Below are 22,012 nucleotides of genomic sequence, written 5' to 3'. Positions count from 1 at the left end.
CAAATCCTCAATTTGTAAATGCTTCTGGGCTGATGTCCAACCTCCAGCTTTCCTTGCAACGCTGTTGTAGAGCTGCAGAGGCCCGCTAGGAACAAATGGCTAAACAAATGTATCTAGCCTCGCATCTCAAGGAAGCAGCTACTGTAGCTACCAAGCTGCTATTAAAATTTGATGCAGGTTAATATTTATTACTGGGTATGCGTCAACCAGAGTGGCAGGCCTTTTTGACTTGCATTGAGGAAAAAAAAGGTCTTTTCACCAAGTCCAAGCATCCTTACCATCCTTTACACATGCTCCATCTTTGGCTCCTATATTTCCAATACAGTGCTAGCATGGGGAATGGGGGCAAGTCCCAAGCTCTCAACTGTCAGTGAAAATATTTTTGACTATTTCACTTTCATGCAGTCATCCGTCTCGGGGCTGCCCAGATTGCTTTTGAAGTGCGTTCTCACACAGGGGAGCATGAGGTGGTAGTGATGTTTCCCGAGCTAGTGTCTCAGAGCAGATGAAAGGGAGAAGAGGGTGGTATCTCTGCACCCAATTCACAAGGCACGCGTCGTCTGCATATGCATAAGAATAAGATACCGGCTCTCTGAAAATGCCCCATTAAAATTGTGCATAGTCTGCAGCTTTTAGGGTGACCAGATGTCCTGATTTTATAGGGACAGTCCTGATTTTCGGGTCTTTTTCTTATATAGGCTCCTGTTATCCCCCACCCCCATATCGATTTTTCACACTTGCTGTCTGGTTACCCTAGCAGCTTTGGTCATCACAAAATCCTGGGTCAGCTTAGTATGGAAGGGTAAGCAAAGTGAGATTGCTTCCTCATTCCTTCGCTCACCTAACAATGGTTTTTAAAAAATGAAATAAAAAGGTTTTCCCAGCTTCAGTGAGCAAATCCAGATTTAAACCCAAATGCACTGATTCCTGCCAGGATTTAGCACAACCTAGAGTCTCCCTGTTTAACGAGCACCTAACCTCACAACTGCTATTCACACCAACAGTGGGTTCCTTACTGGAGGAACCAGGGGACAGCTAGGTGTGACCGAGTCACCTAGGAACGGGCTACCATAGATCATATCAGATTAGCTGGAAGGCAGATCCCAGTCATCTTATTTTTGGGATGGGTTTAAACTGGTCTTCCGGTCATTGTTCTGCAGAGATATTAGGTTAATTCAGTGTCATCCCCATGAAGATATGCATGGCTATGTCTACACGATGAGCTAGGAGTGTGATTCCCAGCTCACGTAGACATACTTGGACTAGCTCTCATCGAGACAGTGGGCTAAAAATAGTAGCGTATCTCCAGGAGCAGGAGCAGCAGCGGCAGCACATGCTAGCTGCTCTGTGTACATACCCCTGAGGTTCAGGCAGGTTGTGTCAGAGACCGGGGCGTGGGTGGTTAGGCAGAGTGGTTAAAGCAGGAGTCACACCTAGTGGTTACAGCAGGAGTAGGAGCTCAGGGTCAGCGTTCAGGTGCCAGAACTGAAGACAGGAATTGGAGCCATGGGTCAGACCTGGGTTACAGGGAGCGAGGCAGGCCAGGAGCAGGCCTGGGAACAAGCAGGGACTACTGCAGCCCTGGATGATGCTTTGAGCTGCCCTTGGCCTAACGCTGCTGCTGCTGGGCTTCAGAGGACGCTTGGTGGTTCCTCCAGCCAATCAGGAGGTCTGGCCAATCAGGTGATTTTGCTGCAATCCAAGCGTGATTCAGCTGCGTGTCCTCTCTGGTGCTCACTAGGGAGCTAGCTAGTCAGGGGCTCAGTGCCGGCGAACCCTAATTCCCAATAGGTTTGTACTTGGGATGGCTAGCTTTCACCTCGCTTGCTCGAGTTAGCAATAGCATTGAAGCCAGGGCAGCACGGACTTCAGCAGGGGCTGTACAAGCCCGGCCCAGACTCTGGGTTTTTTCTCAGGTGGTGAGCCCACGCGGATGCCTGTGCTGCCGCACCTAGGCAGGGTCAGGTACGTTTAAGCATGTTGCAACCACTCCTCTAACCCCCCTACAGGCATAGTGATAGGGAAGTTCTAGTCCATTTCTTGCATTGTGGTATCTGAGCACCTTCCAGAAGTGCTTTAAGCAATGTGACTAGCACCCATCATCTGTGATTTTGGTCCACAATAACTCACTGAGCCCAGGACAGAAGTTGAGAAGCTGGAGACTGTCTGTGTGAACAGGTGATATCAGTCTCTCTCCCTTTCCTCACCTTCCAGTGTTTACATTTTTCACCGTGAAAACATTTCCCCTTTGAAACGTCCTTTTATCTCTTGCATCTAAAGAGGTGAGAGATGATGAAGAGAGCTCCTGCTTAGCCATCACCTTTATGCAAATGATCTGCTCCACTTGGTGCAGCAGATCAGCGAAAAGTTTTGAATTTTAAGGAGCTCTCTGATGCCATTTCAGCACTTTCCTTCCTTATTAAAGTTGGCATTACAGCTACTTATCCCTAGTTATTTTTCTAACTTTAGACCAAAAAGACAAAAAAAAAAAAAAAAAAGAGAGAGATGAAAAGCCAGGGCTAAGCAAAATTTCTCAGATGCTTCCTTTCTCTATGCTTTATTTCTTGTGCTCCCTTCTAACAAAGGCCACTTAGGCTCCACGTGGCTTGGATGGTTTCATCCTGCGTCAAACCACATTTTAGCGAGCTGGCAGCCTGGAACAGAAACATCAAATCATCCCCCCCAGAGCATGACCTGTGGCCGCTTTGAGAACTGTGCTGTAGTACCCTGGAACTTTGCAGTTTGGAAGGGAATGCGAGCTCCCTGCTAATAAAGCAGAAACAGAACTTGGTTGTAATGAATATAGAGGGGATTCTTTACTGAGGGCCCTGGACACAGACAAGACCCCATACTTCTCCCTTGCTTGCAGACTGAGGCTGTTATCCTGCAGTAAAGCTCTGTTGCAGGATGATGAAGGCCTTTCATAGCATATACCGCCTAGTGTCCTCACGCAGAGTCTGACTACCTTCTGACCTGGAATCGGAAATCACGGAAGGGAATGCTGCCTCCCCTACAGAGAAGGAGGCACCAGGGAGGACTGTCTTGGGGCTCTGACCTCTGTTGCAGATTCCTAGAGCCCTGCATATCTGCAGATATCTGTGGGCCCTATTTGCGGATCGCAGGTGGATGCGAATACAAATTTTGTATCCACGAAGGACTCTACAGATTCCGGAGCAATTTATATTAAGATACAGTCGGCCACAGACACGTCGCAAGGCAAATTTTGTGTCAAATGGCAGCCAAGACGCTTAGGTTTTGAAAGACAGTTGGAATCAAAAACTTATCTGCTCCATTTCAGATCGCTGTAACCCTGCTGTGGAAAGAATGACTTGTAAAAGGCCTGGAAATTAATGAGATGAATGGACTCTTTTAGCGTAATGTAAGCTTCTTCACTCTTCCCAAGCTTCTTTTACCTCTGGAAACAGGCTTTAAATCTGGCCCACACTGCCAGGGCTCTACAGGACAAGGAATGAAAAAAAAAAGGAGAGAAGCTTTTAATATGGCATTTGTAAAAGTTTCTGAGCACCACCAGTTCGCAAGGTACCAGTCCAGTTCCTGGTGTACATCACAAAGTCTGTCTGGCTTAGCCTTAATTAAGCAGTCTGCAAGCTATAAAGCCCTGGAACTAAAATGTAAAGAACAGAAATGTCTCATTATGATAGCTGTAGGTGTCCTGCCTGCGTCCATTAACCTACTGGACCTGGGAAGGCTTCCTGCTAGTGAAGATATATTAACACCTCCCCTCACAGGAGATACAGTTCAAACTCTAGTTCTTGTCAGTTGCCTTCCACACTGTCTGGCTCTCATAACTAGAAAGTAGGATGTGCCAGAACTAGAATTCAGTAGGCACCTATTAGAAGCTTAGCTGATGACAGGCTGCTGAATGCACTAGGTCTTTTGCATCCAGAAAACTAGGTGTGAATCTTGATTAGCTCACAAATGAAAAGAGTTTGACAGATATTCAGAGAATTCATTACCAAGACCAATGCAAGCTGGTAATACACAGTAATGCTTTCCATTTACAGCATGGTGTCCTTCAAACGATTTATAGCACCCTTGAGAAGCAGGATACTATTATTATCCCTATTCTGTGGGTTGGTAAACTGAGGCAGGGAAACACAAATAACCAAGTATCAGAGGGGTAGCTGTGTTAGTCTGGATCTGCAAAAGCAGCAAAGAGTCCTGTGGCACCTTATAGACTAACAGACGTTTTGGAGCATGAGCTTTCATGGGTGAATACCCACTTCGTCAGATGCATGCACCCACGAAAGCTCATGCTCCAAAACATCTGTTAGTCTATAAGGTGCCACAAATAACCAAAAGTCACTTGTAATTTTGGAGGCCAAATTTTAGACATCATTGGCAGGAGTCCACGTTTTGTGTGCTCAGCACTGCTCATCTGGTCTTAGGTGTCTAAAACTGGGCATCTAAACATGAGGCTACTCAAATTAGAAGCACTTCAGAAAAAACGTCACCTAAGTGATTTAGCCAGGGCCACAGCGAACAAGTAGCAGAGCTGGAGAAACACCTTGAAAATCCTGAGTCTCAGTTCACTGCTCTAACAGGTAGACTATACTGCCTCGTTATTTTTTAGATCATCTCCCCTCTCTATTGCACTTTAGACAAAGACACATATTACATGGCCCTAACCTAACTCTGGTTTCAATGTTCCGTGCTTGATGAACTCTTTGATGTTCCGAATATCATTTGATGACAGCACAGGCCACCAGACAATCTGATTCACTTCAGGATAAGTCACAGAATAAAGCCTAGGCTATAACAGCAGGAATGTTGCATGACAGGACAGAGATGTATCAGCAGCCATGTGAAATAGCCTGCATAGTCCTAACCTGCATTCTATTCCAGACACTGGCTTCCCCCACTGTCACTCACAGTTTTAATAGGAGAGAGAAGCAGCAGCTTGTGTTTCTGACAGGAGACCATATGTCACAGAGAGTGGTTTTCTCGTATTCCTGCCTCTCACCCAATCTGTTCTTAGTGATGCAAAACCGCCTGTGACATTTTGGGTGATGGCCTCATAGAGTGAAGAAGCTACAGATGCAGTGTTGAAGAACTTGGGCCCACAGACAAGTTTTTCTTAACAAGGCACAACTTAGATGGGTTCCTCCTTTCCAGCGAGTTCCAAACCAGATTGTGCTGTCCTGTCAGGCTCCTGGCAAGGTGCTTGGGTATTTAAGGGAAGTTCTTCAATTAACATCTCTCAAAGTTTCCATTATGGCTTCATGAAGCTTCAATTTCCTCTGCAGTCTATATAAACTAATTACCATAAAACACGGCAAAAGGTTTTGAAATAGATGAATATACACCTTATTTATGATGATGGGTTCTGCAGTACTTGAGTTGTACCTCTTCATGCAAGTAGCTTCATTACAGCCAATAAGACTACATATGTGACTAAGCGCCACTCAAACTAAGGGTTGCAGAACCAGGCCCTAAGATTTTTAAGTGACCTGCAGTCTTCCAGGCCCCTCAGAACTTACTACTTTGGTGTCTCTTCCACCCTTAATTCCACATGGAGTCAATTCTTCTCTTGGCCCAGGAAGACAGGCCATAGCTTCCTTCAGATGCCATCAAAACTGCTCCTGAGTCAGTCACTGAGATCACTTCTGAGGATGCTGTATTCACCTTGACCGCAGTCTCTGCCAGTGTGAAAATCAAACTCAGATCCCACACCTCAACCCTCCATGGTAGAATGCGGCAGGGTCCAGCTGTCAGAGATTAAAATGTTCAATGGGATCTCCTATCAGACAGAGCCACTTTATTATTTTTCACGAACCCAATTCAACTCCCATCAGTCAATGGAAAGTCTGGAATCACTGCATCTAATCAGTCAAGTTTATATTTTTACATTCATCCGTCTGCTCTTTGGAATCTCCCTGTCAGGATGAAAAATGATTGCCTTGGCCCATTGTAAGATGAAAGGAGACAAATCAGCTTAAAGATCCGTGTAGTAAAGGGGAACAACTAAATACTGCCTCAGCACGTCTGTGGTGCCATGGAGGGCAAGAATCAGGACACGTTTGCTCCATTTTTAGGCTCCATCCTACAAAGTGAAGCACACAGGTGCAGGGTCCTACCATATGCATCATTTTAGAGATCCGGATCTTATGTTTTGGTGTTTAAAATAGGCATTTGCCTGTTACTGTGAGAACAATTTAAATGTTAAAAAGATTTTGTAAAAATATTGTAATGAAAAGAAATGTTTTTATATATTTTTTTAAATTTAGATATAATTGAAAACACTTGTAGCATAAAGAATAAAAGATAGCAACATTTAGCAATTACACCACTAACCCTATATAATGCTGTCCTTGGGAGCCAAAAAATCTTACCATGTTATAGGTGAAACCGCATTATATCGAACTTGCTATGATCCGCCAAGCGCGCAGCTCCACCTCCCCGGAGTGCAGCTTTACCGCATTATATCCAAATTCGTGTTATATCAGGTTGCGTTATATCGAGGTAGAAGTGTATATAACACTTTTCATTTATAGATCTGATAGCTTTTACCAAAATATCATTACCCTTATTTTCAGAAGGGGAAATTCAAGGAGGTTAAGTGATCTGATTGAAGTCACTCCTGGAAATATGGAACTGCAGTATCAAATATGGAAGACTCCAACCCTTATGGAAAAGTCCTATAGTAGTGGTTTTCAACCTGGGGTCTGCAAACTATGTGTAAGGTATCTGTGAAAGGTTATCATTACCATAGAACAGTGGTTTTCAATCTGTGGTCTGCAGACCCTGCGGTATCCACAGACTATGTCTAATATTTCCAAAAAGGTCCACATCTCCATCTGAAAAAGTTTAGGCGTCCACAAATCAAAAAAAGTTGAAAAGCACTTCCCTATAGAATTTAACAGACAATGGTAACCCTTCTATAGACTTTTTGAACTATCCTTTAGAATTTAATAAAGTTTGATATCCTTTCACAGAATATTATAGGATTATTATTTTTTAAAATCATCAGTTGGAAGGAGAGAATTCTCTGCTACATTCTATAGGTTTTGAGAGTAATTTGTACATGACTCTATAGGCTTCATCCCTATGAAAGTCTTAGGGATCTTCACATAAGGGTGGTTCTCCACCAAATCCACCTTATGTCCTACTAGTTGTTCCACGAGACCCCACCCCCAAGTAGGAATTCCAAGATTGGGCCCATGATTCTGAGGAGTAGATATCTGACTCTTGGAAAAAGGGAGATGTCTGCTGAAGAACAGATCAGTTTATTTCTAGGCCTGTGCTGCATCTGGAACCAAGGTAAGGTTCAATACTGAGAATGGATACTGGTCAGTGGAGACTTAAATAAGGTTCATTTGAAAAATATGCTTTCATGCTAAAAACAGTGCATCTGAGAAGGGCTAAAGCTTCAGCTTTGAGCTGTTCCATAATCCCCAGAATACATTCAGAGCCTTTTAATGCTGCATTCAAGGGGTCCTTAAAAATGAATCAACAACCAAAAGAGTTGATAATTGGCAGTGTGGCCCACTGACGTCAGTTGGAGTTGTGGGTGTTCATTGCCTCTAAAAATGAGGCCACAAGCTCCTCCCATACAGAAGGCAAGTAAGAAGTAAAGGCAATAACCGAGATTTAACATCCTCAGGATCCTAGCTGTTGGAAAAGTCCTATTTGATCATTCTACAAACAAGAGCGAGACTGAGAATGTTTGCCTTTAACTAGTACCCACCTATAAAACAGACTCAGAATAGTTAGAGACAGTAACTATTCCTAACCTAGAAAGGATAATTAGAGAACTGGGCAATGATTATATTTTAATGACTTATTTAAGCCAACATTCTGCCCTTCTTACAGTTTCCGTCTGTAGTTCTAAATGGGCAAAGGAGTCTATGCTGGAACGTTGCAGTGTGCCTGCACATAACTGCCATGCTGTACATGCAAAATGGCTTCCTTCCTCGGGATCGATCCTTGGGAAACATTCCCAATGACCAGCACAAATTACTTCAGGATTGGGCCTTTAGAACTGAAGGCGCAGAGAATCTTGAGAGATCAGGGTCATCGTTCATGAAGCAATTTAGAACCCTTTAGTTTCGAAGGTTCTGCATATTCCACACTATCGTTAGAATAAACAAAATTACCTATAAACCTCTCAAAGGTTAAAACTCTCAGAGTGTTTCTTATGGAAAGGGCTGTACGTTCCCTAATCTCATTACAAAGACTGCTGGCAGATCTGCAGTGCAGCAGTGGAACATTTAACTCACCGTATCTCATTCGCTATGACAGACCGAAGACAGCAGAGAGGTCACTGATGGCTAGCTGAGACTGCAGGGCGATGTATTTGCTCCAAGTGACCAGCATGTTGAAGCCGAACTGCAGACTCTCTAAGCCATGTGAACCCTCCAAGCCAACATTAGCAAACAAACCAAAATCTGTCTTGTGCTGTGCACTCTAGAGTCAAACCATTTCTGAAAAGGGTGCAAATGCAAAGCGATTGGTCCTGCTCGCTAGGGATATGACAGGACTATACGCACAAAGCGAATGTGAGTTCTGCATGGCAGTGCTGGGGTCACCGAGGTGAGCACAGAGACTGTTCCTTTCTTAAACTTAAGACTGGTCCAAATCACATCTGCTAACTTGAATGGGAACTGCAGCATGTTTGCTGCTTTGTAACTTTCCAAAAAGTAAGTCTTCAATGATTTACACTTTCCCTTGGGTCACAAGTCTCATGCCAATGACAGATTCACAACCGTGCTGATGGCTTGTATGCGGTTTCCTCATAGTGTAATTTTAAAAGAGCATATGATTTTAACCCCACTGGGCGGGAAAGGGGGGAGAAATGAGGGTAAATATAAAGGATCCTTAACTGCAGCAGCATCAGTGAGGCTCAATAGCACAGTACATATAAGTTCGGAGGAAAGTAAGTGGAGCCTCCTAACAACTCTGTTATCCTTCCCTTGCTACAAAGGCTGGGGTCTGTGTAGGTCTTGATTTGCAGCTTTGAAGTTGATTTTGGAGCACTTCCTGTAGGTGTTGTTACTGTTACTGTTGTGGTAAGTGTTGTTACTGCCATGTCGCTTTGATTGTTCATTTATGATGTAAGGTCTTCTATAATGACACACAATTAGTGAGCAGAACGAATCCACGAGATGACATGGAGAGAATTCCGCAATTATATGGTCCAATGTTTCTTTGGGTGTTCCGGAAGGTCTTTGGCATACTATGGTTGCTGGTGTACTTATACCTTTCACTATTGACTTCCAGGATTTCATATTAAACCAATTATGAGTTTCAATTTAAACAGAGGCTGATGATTGGAGACTTGTGTTTATACATTAGGCTCCTGCTTTTTCAAATTCTTCTGTTCCTTTCTCTCTGTGTCTCTAGTAATATAATTTCTTCTCTAAAAGCGTCACAGTCTGTTGGCATTTTTTTGGAACTGCATTCAGAAGAAAGTCCGCACTACAGTCTAGTTTTCTGACACTCTGCTGTACTGATGTATATGATTCAATTACATTATGAGACACTTAAAAGTACAGGAGGAATTTTTTATTTGCAGTTCTGTTCTAAATACGACATGGCATGTCAGATTTGCTCAGAGAAAAGCATGAGAGTAATGGGACTTTAGAGCAGCATATCAGAAGTATTCCCATGCTGTGTTATTTATTATCTGTTTTTAGAGTTTTTCATTTGCATCTGAATCACAAGAACACACCTATTAGCAGAGGAAGGAAGAAATATCCGAGAAGAAGGATGGTGTCATGGTCAAGGCACTGACTGGGGATCAGAGAAATTTGGGTTCTGTTCCTGAGTCTGCCACAGAGTCCCTTTGTGACTTGGAAAGTCATTTCACTTCTTTGTGCCATATGTAAAACTACTACTACCTCTACTTGTCTTCTCTATTTAGACTGTAAACACCCTGGAGCAGGATCATCTATTAATATGTGTCTGTACAGTGCGTCAGCACAATGGGCCCTGATCACAGCTGAGGAATCCAAATGCTACTGTAATGCAAATAATAAATACAAATTAGAATGTGTACTGCAGTTCAACTGAAACCCTAACTTTTCCCTGTAAAAAGCCCGCGCCTCCCCGCCACACACAAACCCCAAGGAACCAACCCAATCCATGCTGTACTTTGGGATGAAGCAGTTGGAATATGGCCATCCCTGTTGAACAGTGGATTAGTAGCAACTAACAATCATAACTCAGGAGGGCAGAAGAGTTTAAAGAGCTGGTAGCACCAGAAGTTTAGCACTGATTTCCTCATAATTTCATGAGCTTTGCAGCACTCTCACCAGTTGAAGTGAGATTAACAAACATTGCATTGAAGCAATTGTTCAAAATCCGGTCTGTCCAGCACCACACCAGCTGTGTGGAAACCCATCGTGGCAAAGTTCCCCTAGTTTTATAGTCTTGAGTTAGAAAGACTATACATTTCATCCATACATAATCATCTGCCTGCAGTTCAGCTCTAAAGCAGCTACATCCAGCTAACCAACTCCAGACAGAATTTATTGACTTAAGTAAAAGATGATTCATAAATCAATCACCTTATACTCACTGTAAGAGGTTTTTATTGGAACTTCGTGTTCTTCCTGACCAGCTATTTTCAGCCAGAACAACCTGCTTCTTTCCTGCCAGTCAGTGTTTTTATTTTCTCCCATCTCCTGCACTAAAAATATAATGTGCAGCTTTAAATCCTCCCAGGCTTGAAGACTTTGCAGTAGAGGTCCTGTACAAAACCTGTGTCTCTATGCCGAGATGCAATGCCAGTTTGGATTCTTTTCCTTCCCTGAGCAGCAGGTTAAAGGCCTGAGAGGAAACTGCTGGGCGTCCCCAGAAGTGCCAAGTCTCCAAAGGAACTGGACTTTTTGAAACTCTTGAGATAACAGAGATGGCGTCATGCTTCATAGCAACCTGCCTCTGGATGCTGCTGACAAGTGGACAAAGAGCTCAACCCTGAACACAGCACGTAGGTATGTCCTGAATGTACTTTTCCTACTCCTCACCAGTACCTGAGGGGTCAGTCTTTTTTTTGGCATCACTTGCCTAGCTTGTCATGCCAATAAAGTCCCACTGAATTGAGATGATTAGTGTCCCAAGCTATGTTCAAGGCCAGAAAACTGGCTCTTAGAGGAGTTTGATTCTGTTCTAATTTAAGTTAATAGCAGAACTCCCACTGACTTTGCTGGGAGCAGGAGCAGGCCCTACATTAACCCTGGGGCAGTTGGGTGTATGCTAGCTACTGTGGCCTTTTCCTGATGATCTGGTTAGCCTGAGTATTTCTATAGCACTGTAATGTGCCCACCAATGAGAATCATACGCCGACATCATTTCTCTCTCCACACGGCACAATACTGTACTGGCTAGTGTGTTTAACACATCACCACTTTCCTCTAAGGGATGGAATATCAGCCTTGCTCCAGCATGTGTGACTCCATTGACCCTCTCAGAGGTAGCCCATAACGAGGTAATAAAGTAAGAGATCTTCTCCCTTAGCTCAAGTACTAGAGGGCTGGTTTTGGAACAGAAGGTGCTGGGGAACAAAAGGTGCTGGGGTCTAAACCCCATGCTTCAGGTATAGAGTTTAAGAGGTGACTCTGTGGTCTGTAGGTACAACCACAGATTCAGTACCGAGTAGGTAACTATCTGCTTAGCAGCTGGACAATGAGGTGATGGACCATCTATACATCTATTGCAGCATCACCGCGGTATCTGGTTGCCTGAACAAGGCTCATGTGGAGACATCAGGAACTCCAATATGAGCTCCTACAGGATGAGGCCCTGCCATTGACTCCAGAATAAGATCTCAAGGCCCAGTGGTCTCCTATTTCCTGCAGTTTAGCCACCAGTTGAGGACACTAGAATTTAATGTCAGCAAGAAGGAGCACTGTGCAGCTCTTCTGAAAATGCCTGTGGATGAGGCTAACAGGGGAACATATTCCCAAATATATGCATCTGTCTCTGGGATCCCCTTGTATAAAATTAATGGGATAAAATAAAAGGAAGAGATTTAAAATGTATCTGACCTTTGAAATACTGTGGAGCAGGGTACCATGCTGGTAGTAGCCAAAGAATGCAACGGAAGGCTTTCAAACAGTTCATCATTCCAGGGTGGATGTATTAAAGAAATGAATAACCAAATATCTTCCAAAAAATGCACTACTGTTGGTGGTTTTCCCCCCCAGGGGCTGAGTCTGGCGACGTCTCAAGCCACAAAATTTTAAAAGTAAGCTTTCCCTAACAAAACCCCCCATGGTGCACAATTACTCACTGATCTGCTTAGGGAAACTGCTCCCTGTCTTACTGTTAGAATGAGACTTTGCTGGGTTACACAGCATGTAGCATCCAGCCTGCTTTAATCTGAATGGATACCACAAATGAGTAGCAGGCATCTGAGCAAGGGATCATGTCTCTTTTATCAGAATGGATTGATTTTGTAAAGCTGTGTTTCCATTACAACTAGCAAAAATCTGCAGAAGGTCCTTTCCTACACTCATGCATGCTGAGGTCACTTTACTCCTGTGAATAGTTCCACTGAAATCAGCAATATTCTGAGAAAATTATATGCGTCTTTAGGCAAAATACTGTGATCTTGGTGAGTGCCAATAAATCTCACGACTATCAGCTTGAAATCTTTAACACCAACAGTGTTATTAATACTTTTACTATTAGCAAAACAGTCAGCAATAAGGCTGGGCCTGAACCACTAAAATTCTGAGCCAGATTTTCAACTCCAAAAGTTTAGAGATGTTTTGATCTTGGGGGTTATTTAGACCATTATAACAGGGACTGCTGGGAAATCTGAATTTTGAACTCAGATTCAGTTCTAAAAGTCTTACGTAACTGTGTAATACAGTAGCCCTGTCCATGTGACTAGGTCTCCCTCTCGTGATTGGTCTCAATATGACTAAGAGCTGCTACTTACTAACAGCCACTAAAGTTCTCCCTTAATTAGGATCTTGTGCTTTTGGTTTTGAAGGCTCCAGTTCAATACACAGTGATGGACCGTGGTTCTGTATGTGTGAATCCATATTCACTACGTTTGGATCCATGGTTTTGGTTTGAAACCTTCTCCAATGCGTAAATGTAAAATAAAAAGAAATCAGATGTAGTGCTTCAGGGCAGGGATCATGTGTAGTACTATGAACCCTGATCCTGAATGGGGCCTTTGGGCCCCACAGCCACACCAGTTATAAATAACAATAGCAATAGAGTGCACTAGTATGATCTTACCAGCTCTTAGTCATTTAGCAATGCTAAGAAAGCTAGTCAAAGAATGACAAACCCCAAACCAATGCTTAGAGTAGCTTCTGGAATAAACGGAGCCGTTGCTGTACAACTAGAATACAAGGGCAGATGAACCTCAGGTTGGAGAAATATCCTCAGCTTGAGCCTCTTTAGTTCGGGACTGACACAAAGGGTTACAAGCTCCCCCAAACTCAGCTCTTCTTGGGGAGCCTGCCCTTGTTCAAGCTGTGAGCAGAGACCCTCTGAAGCCAACTCATATTTGCTCCTAAATGAGCTGTGTGGAAGGATTCACAAGAGCAGGTAAATCTTCCTGGGTTTCAGGAGATTAAAATATGCCTGGGATTGGGAAGCTGGAATCATTATAATGGTTTCAGATACATAGATCAAAGTAGAACTTGGCTGATTTATTTTGGTGCCATAATAAATTTCTTGTCCACCTTTAAAAGATCAGGACCATTGTGTGAAGGTCTGGAGCACTCGAGCACTTTTATAACTCATGAAATCAACTGTACATTTGGGAGCAAAGGAGCTGTAATGCTGGCAGAAGCTGAAACTGAAGGGGTAAAAAAAGAAAGGCAGCAGATCAAGGCAGGACACTGAACAACTCAGAGACAAGTCTCATAGCTGGGGAAAGCATTATGTGCTACTTGCAGACGCATTCTATTTTTTAGATCACCACTATGCCCTGTTACCTGGAATCATGTCACTGCAGTCGACCTGGGGCATTGTAAAATGAACGCAAATGGGCTTTTCTCTGACGGCACTTCAAATCACAGGGAAGAAATATCACCTACTTGCTCTTTGCTTGACTCATACGAGGAGCTATTTAATTACCTGGTGACTAATACCAGAGCCAAATCCTGAGAAGTGATGATCACCTGCAGCTTCCATTGTTAAGCTGTTTGAATGCAACGCTTAATGCAAATTCCATACGGGCTGAAACCACGTGAAAAATGTTTGTATTAACTCCAACAGGGTGAATCTCTGAGTTTCACACTGCTCTTGTCAATCTCCTACTGCCCCTGCATTTTTTTTTTTTATAGTCAAATAGTTCTAGTTCGCTGCACAGCTCCACTATAGACTTTCATACTTTTTTTATTGATCATGTTTATTACAATAGTGCCAATGGGGCCAACGGAACGTGTTCACCTTGTGCTAGCTATTGTACAAACCGAGCAAGTGAGGGCCCTGCCCTGAAGAGCTTACCATCTAAACAGGCTCGTCAGACAAAGGGTAGAGGAACGGGAAAGAACATACAAGCAGAGAAAACAATGTGATGGCTGCAAACGTCATGTTAGTTCTGTAACTGTATTTTATTTTATCTTTGTTATTTAACTCCTTTCCTTGGGGTTATGTTAGGGTGATGAGCTGGAAAGACTAAGGAAGGGAGACGGTGGGAGGGGTGGAGCAAACAGAATCAGCATAAGGGAGTGGCTGTTCAATACCCATAGACTTGACTTAATTTGGATTGCTCCCTTCCCTCACCCCACCTCCCTGCCCCCAGAATAAGATAGAATTTAAAACAATACAGAGCTCCTCAGAAAGACCAAGAAATTTCCTTCAGTATGAACTCTGTGCGTGCACACACACACATCACCCTTACTGAAGATGCCACTTTCCTTTCCCAGTAACACGGGAGTCTGTATTTATTAGAGCCACATTTTTCAATTCTAAGACTCTGCTTGAAAAATCCAAAATGAAATTTTTCACAGGAAATGACAATGATTTATTTGGTAGAGAATGGATGGGAAATTTCAAAATATTTTTGTTCAGTTTTCAACTGCATTTTTCATTTTGGGTGGTTTTTGAAAACTGAATCAAAGCAAAAAGCTTGATATAAAGTAGAATGCAATTCTTCAGAATTTCCAATGAAAGCTGGAGTGTTTTAAAGGAAAAATTTTAGATGAAAACTTTTCTTCAGAATTTTTCACTGCAACTTTTTTTTAAACTAGCTTTATTATAAGATGGAGCTGACGGGGATTAGTACAGGAACTGTAAAAATGGAGGAGGAACTGGTTAAAAGGAAGATGAGAATGTGTTAAGCTAAAAGGAGAATTATTAAGCTTACGGGAGATTACTCTAGTCTGGCACTCTCTGGTCCAGCAACATCTATGGTCCGGCATGATTTTATGTTTTTTATGCTTTATCTACTTATTTTCTTGTGCCAATACAGTAAAATTGTGTAACAACACTAACACTTTGTTAAGAAGAGAGCGGTAAGCCTTGGATAGGCAGCGTTTGACAACTGTCATTCAGTTTATTCACCTCGGCGATGATAAAAATAAAGAGACCCGCTCACTACAATATTGACCTTCCGTGGTTCGCCAAATTCTCTGGTTTGGCACTGGTCAGGTCCTGAGGGTGCCGGACTAGAGGGGTTCAACCTGTGGTAGAGTTCCTCAGGATTGGTCTTGGAACAACCTACCTTGCACAAAACATAGTCGTGTGCTAAGGAATTTGCTGATGACACAAAGTTGGGAGGTATCTTCCAGACATAGGGAAACAGAAAATTATGCAGGACCTTGGAGACGGGAGTAACAGAAATGGGCTGTGTGAAGGGCAAGGTCATGCAATTAGGGACTAATAACACGAATTTCTGCTATAAACTGGGCGCTCATCAGTTGGAAATGACAGAGGAGGAGAATGACCAATTCAGCCAGGTCTATCAGAGAATGACTATAAAACACCAATGTGGTGCTACCATGAAAAAGCCAAATGTGATCCTAGGATGTATCAGGCGAGATATTTCCAGTAGAAAGAGGGAAGCATTAATGTCATTATTCAAGGCACCGGTGAAATCTCAAATGGAATATCCTGTATAATTCTGGTCACCTGTGTTCAAGAAATATGAATTCACACTTGAAAAAGGTGCAGAGAAGAGCTCTAGAATAATCAGGGGAATGGAAGTCCTATCTTATGAGAGTAGGTTAAAAGAGTCTAGCAAAATGAAGGCTGAGAAGGGATATAGTTGCTCTGTATAAACATATCAGAGAGAAGAGTTATTTGAACTAAGAGACAAGGTTGGCACAAGAATAAACTTAGAGTGAAAAGTAGAAGAAGGATTCTAACCATCAGAGGAGTGACATTCTTGAACAGCCTTTCAGTAAGAGTAGTGGGAAAAAAACAACCTAACTAGTTGTAAAATGGAGCTTGATAAATTTATGAATGGGATTATATAAGAGAGTTGTCTCTGATAGCAGGGGACTGGACACAATGACCCATAAGGTCCTGTCCAGCCCTATCGTCCTGTTATTTATAGCAGTTAACATTTGCGTGTGATAGATGCATCCCCTCAGGTGCACTGCACATTTTTCTGAAAGTAACAACAGCTTCTCTACTAATCTGAATCATTTCAGAACATTATATCAGAGGAAGAAATTACATCTCAAAAATTCCTCCATTCAACTCCAACAAACATCTGAGTGCTAGTTTCCAGTTTTTTATTTAACTTTAACCTCAGAGCAGTTAGAAAGATGGGCTTTCAGAACTCACCTAAAAAATTGAACTAATGCAAAAAGCCTCCTCTTGGAAAATGCTTGTTGTAGAGACAAAAGTCTTTGGGAAAAGGCCTGTGGGTATGTCTACACTACAAATGCTAGCTGTGGCATAGATGCTTAACTATAGAGACATAAGAGGTTTTTCTGCCATTGTAGTAAATCCACACCCTTGAGAAGTGGTAGCTAGGTCCATCAACCTAGGTCAGCTAATTTACCTTGCTCAGGGATGTGAATTTTTCACAGCCCTGCATGACATAGCTCGGGAGACCCAAGTTTTAGATGTCGACCAGGCCTAAGAGTAGAGCTCGAAATGCTAATAGGACATAACACTTCAAGACAACATTGTCCTTTCCAGATCATCAAATGCTTTGAGAATTGCAATTGCTCAAGAAACACTGATATTAAATAGCCTGAAGGGGGCTCTCTTTGGTAGGAGAGTTTGTTTTTTCTTTCAATTTTTAATCAGATATTTTCTTCAACCCATCAAATAATTACTCTGGGCTGTTAATATATTTTTGGCCGTCACTCTACTGTCATTGCAAAGATGGACATCATCGGGTGAGGATGAACAACAACTGTGTGATTCTGTTTCTTCTACAGGCAACAGCCTTCTTCCCCCAAGCCCATTGGATCCCTTAGCTATACAGATCCCAGGGATCCATTGGAGGCACAAGAACATCTGTGCAAAGGCCCTGGCACTGGCTCTGAGGCCTCCTGCTGCTGTCCTCTGTCCATTATTTCAAAGAGTGACTAAGTTTCTGAGCCCGCCTGGTTTCTTTTCTCTGTCCTCTTGGTTTGAAGATGGCAAACTGTTTCAATGATTATTCATTAAAGAATTAACTCATTTCATACTTATTCTAATGAAGGTAATCACAATAAATTAATCGGGAGCAGTGTTTATGTGGCTGTAATAAAGACCTCAACATGAATCCCACCACAGTGCATCGTTGTGAGCTTTTAAGTGTAGGATGCTGCAAGTACACAGGGGTTCTTCTGCTTTAAGAAGACACCAATGATCTGAATAAATCTGTTGCAAATCCCTGTGGCTGCACAGGTGCTGCCTTGCTAGATGCATATCGTAGGCCTAATGGGGTCAATGCCATATTATACAACATTTATATTGCAGTAGTGCTTAAAGGTTGGGCTTCTGGTGCTTGGTGCCAGACAATCATAATACATGACAATCCCTGATCCAAGGAGTTTACAGTTTATGAGCTAAGGATAAATTCACCCCTGCACAAGGACCATGCACTACTTAAGCCCTATTTTGAGGGCTTACATGGGACTTAAAAATGGTGCACAGGCCTTGTGTTTTCTCTCTGCACAAGGGTAAAGGAGCTAACATACCAACCCAGGAATTCACATACAAACAAAGGGGTTCACACACCAACACAATTATGTGAGTCTGTTACCAAGATGTCACTATTGTATCTATTGCTATCCATAGCAGCGCGTCTCGGAGTCTGCGTCAGTTGACTGCCTCGCAGGGCTCGGTGTACGGGGCTAACAGCAGCACGTCAATGTTTGGGCTCAGGCTGGAGGAGAGAATTTCAGACCTTGGGCTCCCACCCAAGCCTGAACATCTACACTGCTATTTTTAGCCCAGTAGCGCGAGACCTGTGAGCTCAGTTGGTTGACCCAGGCTCTGAGACTTGGTGCCGTTGGCCATTTTTTTGCAGTGTAGACCCAAAAGGGAGAGATTTTCAAAGGCACAAATGGGAGTTAGATGCTCAACTTCCACTAAAAGTCAACAATGTCTTCACTGAGGAACCTAGTTCCCGTCTGTGCCTTTACATACCACCTGCTTATTCATTTGAAGCCTGGGAACAACTAACTCACAGGGCCAGGTTTATTGGTCAGTCCAGGGTTCTGCTTCCCCTTCCCCATTTCTGTATAGAAAGGCAGAAGTACTGGGAAGCAAGCACATGAGGGGAACTTACTTTGACAACATCCTCATCAGAGGACTTGCACTCCACCGATTCAGAGATGTCGGTCACGGTGCTGTTCTCCTCAATGGAAACCACTTTGATGGGCACTGCAACTGTCTTCCCCGTGAGAATCGCGGTGTTCAGAATTTCTGTGTCCTGCACACAAAACCAAGCACAGAACTGTTAGAGCATTTCTGGGATGAAACCACAGGGAGGTTAGAGAGATTCCTAAGAACCCAGAGCCCGCGTTTCAGCTGGTGTAAGTCCACGGAGACAAGCCAGTTATCACCAGCTGGGGATCTGAGCTCATTCTCTCCAACTAAAAACGAACCTATTCAAATGTAGTGAATCCAAACTTATTCTCTGAATGAGACAAACTCTTGCATGCACATTGACAGCCCACTGACCTTAACTGTACACTCATATATAAAACAAACATCTTTGCAGTTTAATTCACTCCAGAAAGGCTCTGCTTCCAGGGCAGCTTCTGCTTTCTACCCATATTACAGGCACGCTAATTAAGGGTCCAAATGCTTACTGCTAGACATGAGACCCACTATTTACTAAAACTGGACATCAGGGCTGTTTACTGAGATGGGTCGGAGCCACGGTTCAGGATGGTGGTATTTGGATACAGGCCATTTGCATAGATGGGGTCTGGTATCTGGAGCTGAACTTTTCAGGAGGATTTTGTTTCTTTTGATACGGATGATGACACTACTAAACTGTAAAACAATGTAAGGAATCCAGCAGGCATTAGTGAACCGTGGGGAAAATAAGAAGGAAACCTGAAAGCCTGAAATCAGATCTGAAAGGGTATAAATCTTTTAATCCACCTTCAACACAGCTAACAGCGGTTTCACTTTTCAAGTGATTCCATCCCAAGCCTGACTTCTAGGTAGAATTTCAAGTCTTTATGCAGCCTTTTAAACCCAGAATTCCAGTAGGCGGCAGAGACTGCGGGAACTGTGGGATAGCTACCACAGTGCAATGCTCAAAAAGTCGATGCTAGCCTCGGTACTGTGGACGCACTTTGCCAACTTAATGGTCTTAAATGGGGACACATACAATCGACTGTATAAAATAGATTTCTGAAAAAAATTGACTTCTATAAATTCGACCTAGTTTGTTATGTAGACATACCCTCAGTCCCTACTTAGGCACCTAGACTTCTGAAGCCTGATTTAACAGGGAGAGAGCACCCACCACAACCCACTGATTCTGACAGGTACTTGACACTTTTGAAAATCAGGCCACTTTTGTTAAACACACGGCCGTAAGACCCTAACTTTTGAACATCTTGCCCCATAGCGTGTTCTATATATTGGCACTTTTGGACAGCCAGACATTTAAGCATATTCACAAACAAAAGAAGTGAAATCCTCAAAATAGTCTCTAATAGTTTAATAAGCAATAATAATTCAAAAAAAAATCACCTTTCCTCCTGTGGGATTCCAGCTCCATGTGCATAGAATAACCCAGACAGCCACTTCAAAACCCAAATGCACTACACCTTTTGCTGTCTCTTTTGATATTGCTAGCATCATATGTCCTTGGAAATGAGTCTTTTGCCTCAGTCTCTTAACGCCTTTACTTATTTCTTGTGCCTGAGAATGTTAAACTGTGTGAACGAAGGACTTGAGGGTGAAGGAGGAGTGAGAGCGCTTGTGGAAGTGACAGAGCATCTTTTCAGGCTATTGTCGGTCTGCTTTGAAATGATTCTATTCTGATCAAGTTTGTCTTGACTACTAGAGTGAATTACTGATGGAGAAATCTAATTTAAAGAGACAGGCACAGAATAAGAGACCTCTCATAAACAGAATAACAGTTTCAAGCGTTTAACATACTGTGAGGCTTGGGATTTATCAATGTTTTCATCCAGTGGTAGCCTACCAAACGCCAGGCCATTAGAACAAATGAACAAAATAAGAAAAGGTGTGAACATATGAGGAGATGAAGCACGTGTAACATCAGCCTGGTACTGCATATAACTGAGTGTAACTATAGGTGTAACTCATAATAATTTGAATGGGAATCATTAGAGCTTACTCCAGGCCTGAATGCAGTCCTGTTCAAGCATGCAGTAGTAGGTAATTAGTAGTAGAATAAGATAAAATTAATAACAAGAAATAGAAAGTTGGAGGTGAGGATACCAATGTTGTTCAGTGCATATGACCACAAGCTATTGATCTGACCTTGGATGACAAATCTAAGATCTCCAAGCACTGGGACCCTATCCCTGTATCACAAAGAGGAGAAAGCCAGCTGCTCATCTAAACTGGTATCACAACAGGATGATGACAATGCTCCAAGTGTGATAGAACAGCATCAGCTTTACCAAGATCAGGGGTTTGATTCACATTGTAGCTAAACTCTGAACCTGGACCAAAACAATGGATTTCCCATAACAGATGATACCATTACATCCCTCAGATCTGGCCTCCTGCCTTGACCAGACCCAAGCCCATGGCTTAAATTCAGCCGGAGCAATCTGGAGCAGGGCTCCAGTAAATATTTTTAAACCTGCAGGGCTGATGCCTCGAGCCCCAGGAAATGCTCTTTGAGCATTTAAGCCCTGCCCAAGCCTCTTCTGGGTCACCCACCTGCAAATCAGATGCTTCTACTTTACTGGACAAAAGAAAATGATCTGTGCCTTTAGAAGGCAAAAGCCTAGACAGCCAATACAAATGATGGTCCTATTTTCTCTGTTACATAGCACAGAGTTGATAGGCCAGTTGTTTAACAATCCATCATTTCTGTTTATCTCTTTCCAGTGGATCATTATAGAGGGATATGATGCATAAGTGGGACCGATGTAGAGATACCATGACAAAGGTTATAAAACCTGCTGAAATTCCCCAAGACCTTCCTGGACAGAAGAGGTGCAAAATTTGACTACCGGCACATTGTGAGCAATTATGATCCTCTCTCTCCTGCCCTCTGCTAATTGTTTCATTAAGGGAAACCGAATGCATTTGAATGCATTTAGTTTGATTAATTACTTCAGGGGCTGCATCTGCAAGAAAAATATCAAAAATCAAAGATGCAGTTTGTCATGATAAAGGCTCATTGAAGTTTAAAGCTTTTTTTTTCCCCATAGGCCAGCATCAGCTTCAGGAACACTGAGTGCATGATGTGCACAAAGGAAATAGAAATGTATTAGACAGATTCACTAATAGCTAATACCATTAGTCTGATTAGAGATCCTTGATATTAGTAGGGAATCAGGAGCTATGGTACCATGGCATCTGGTCCATCAAAACAAGGATGGAAACCCTTCACACTTCCTCTCCAATTAAATCAGTCACGACTCATCACTGCCATACAGTACAGGAACTGTTTAAGTATATGTGAATA

At 42.8% G+C, this 22,012-nt stretch overlaps 1 protein-coding gene across 2 annotated transcripts in view; it reads right to left on the bottom strand.

Moving 5' to 3' along the window:
* Window positions 1-22,012, bottom strand: part of TMEM132C (transmembrane protein 132C) — a 299,900-nt gene that overhangs the window by 16,868 nt on the left and 261,020 nt on the right. For both annotated transcript variants that reach the window (XM_030583380.1, XM_030583381.1), the window contains exon 5: window positions 18,668-18,811. In XM_030583380.1, the coding sequence (XP_030439240.1) occupies window positions 18,668-18,811 (144 nt within the window). The remainder of the gene's footprint in view (window positions 1-18,667; window positions 18,812-22,012) is intronic.

This window comes from Gopherus evgoodei, chromosome 13 (genome assembly GCF_007399415.2).
Source record: "Gopherus evgoodei ecotype Sinaloan lineage chromosome 13, rGopEvg1_v1.p, whole genome shotgun sequence".
NCBI classification, from domain to species: domain Eukaryota; kingdom Metazoa; phylum Chordata; order Testudines; family Testudinidae; genus Gopherus; species Gopherus evgoodei.
This window is presented reverse-complemented; position numbering and strand designations above follow the sequence as displayed.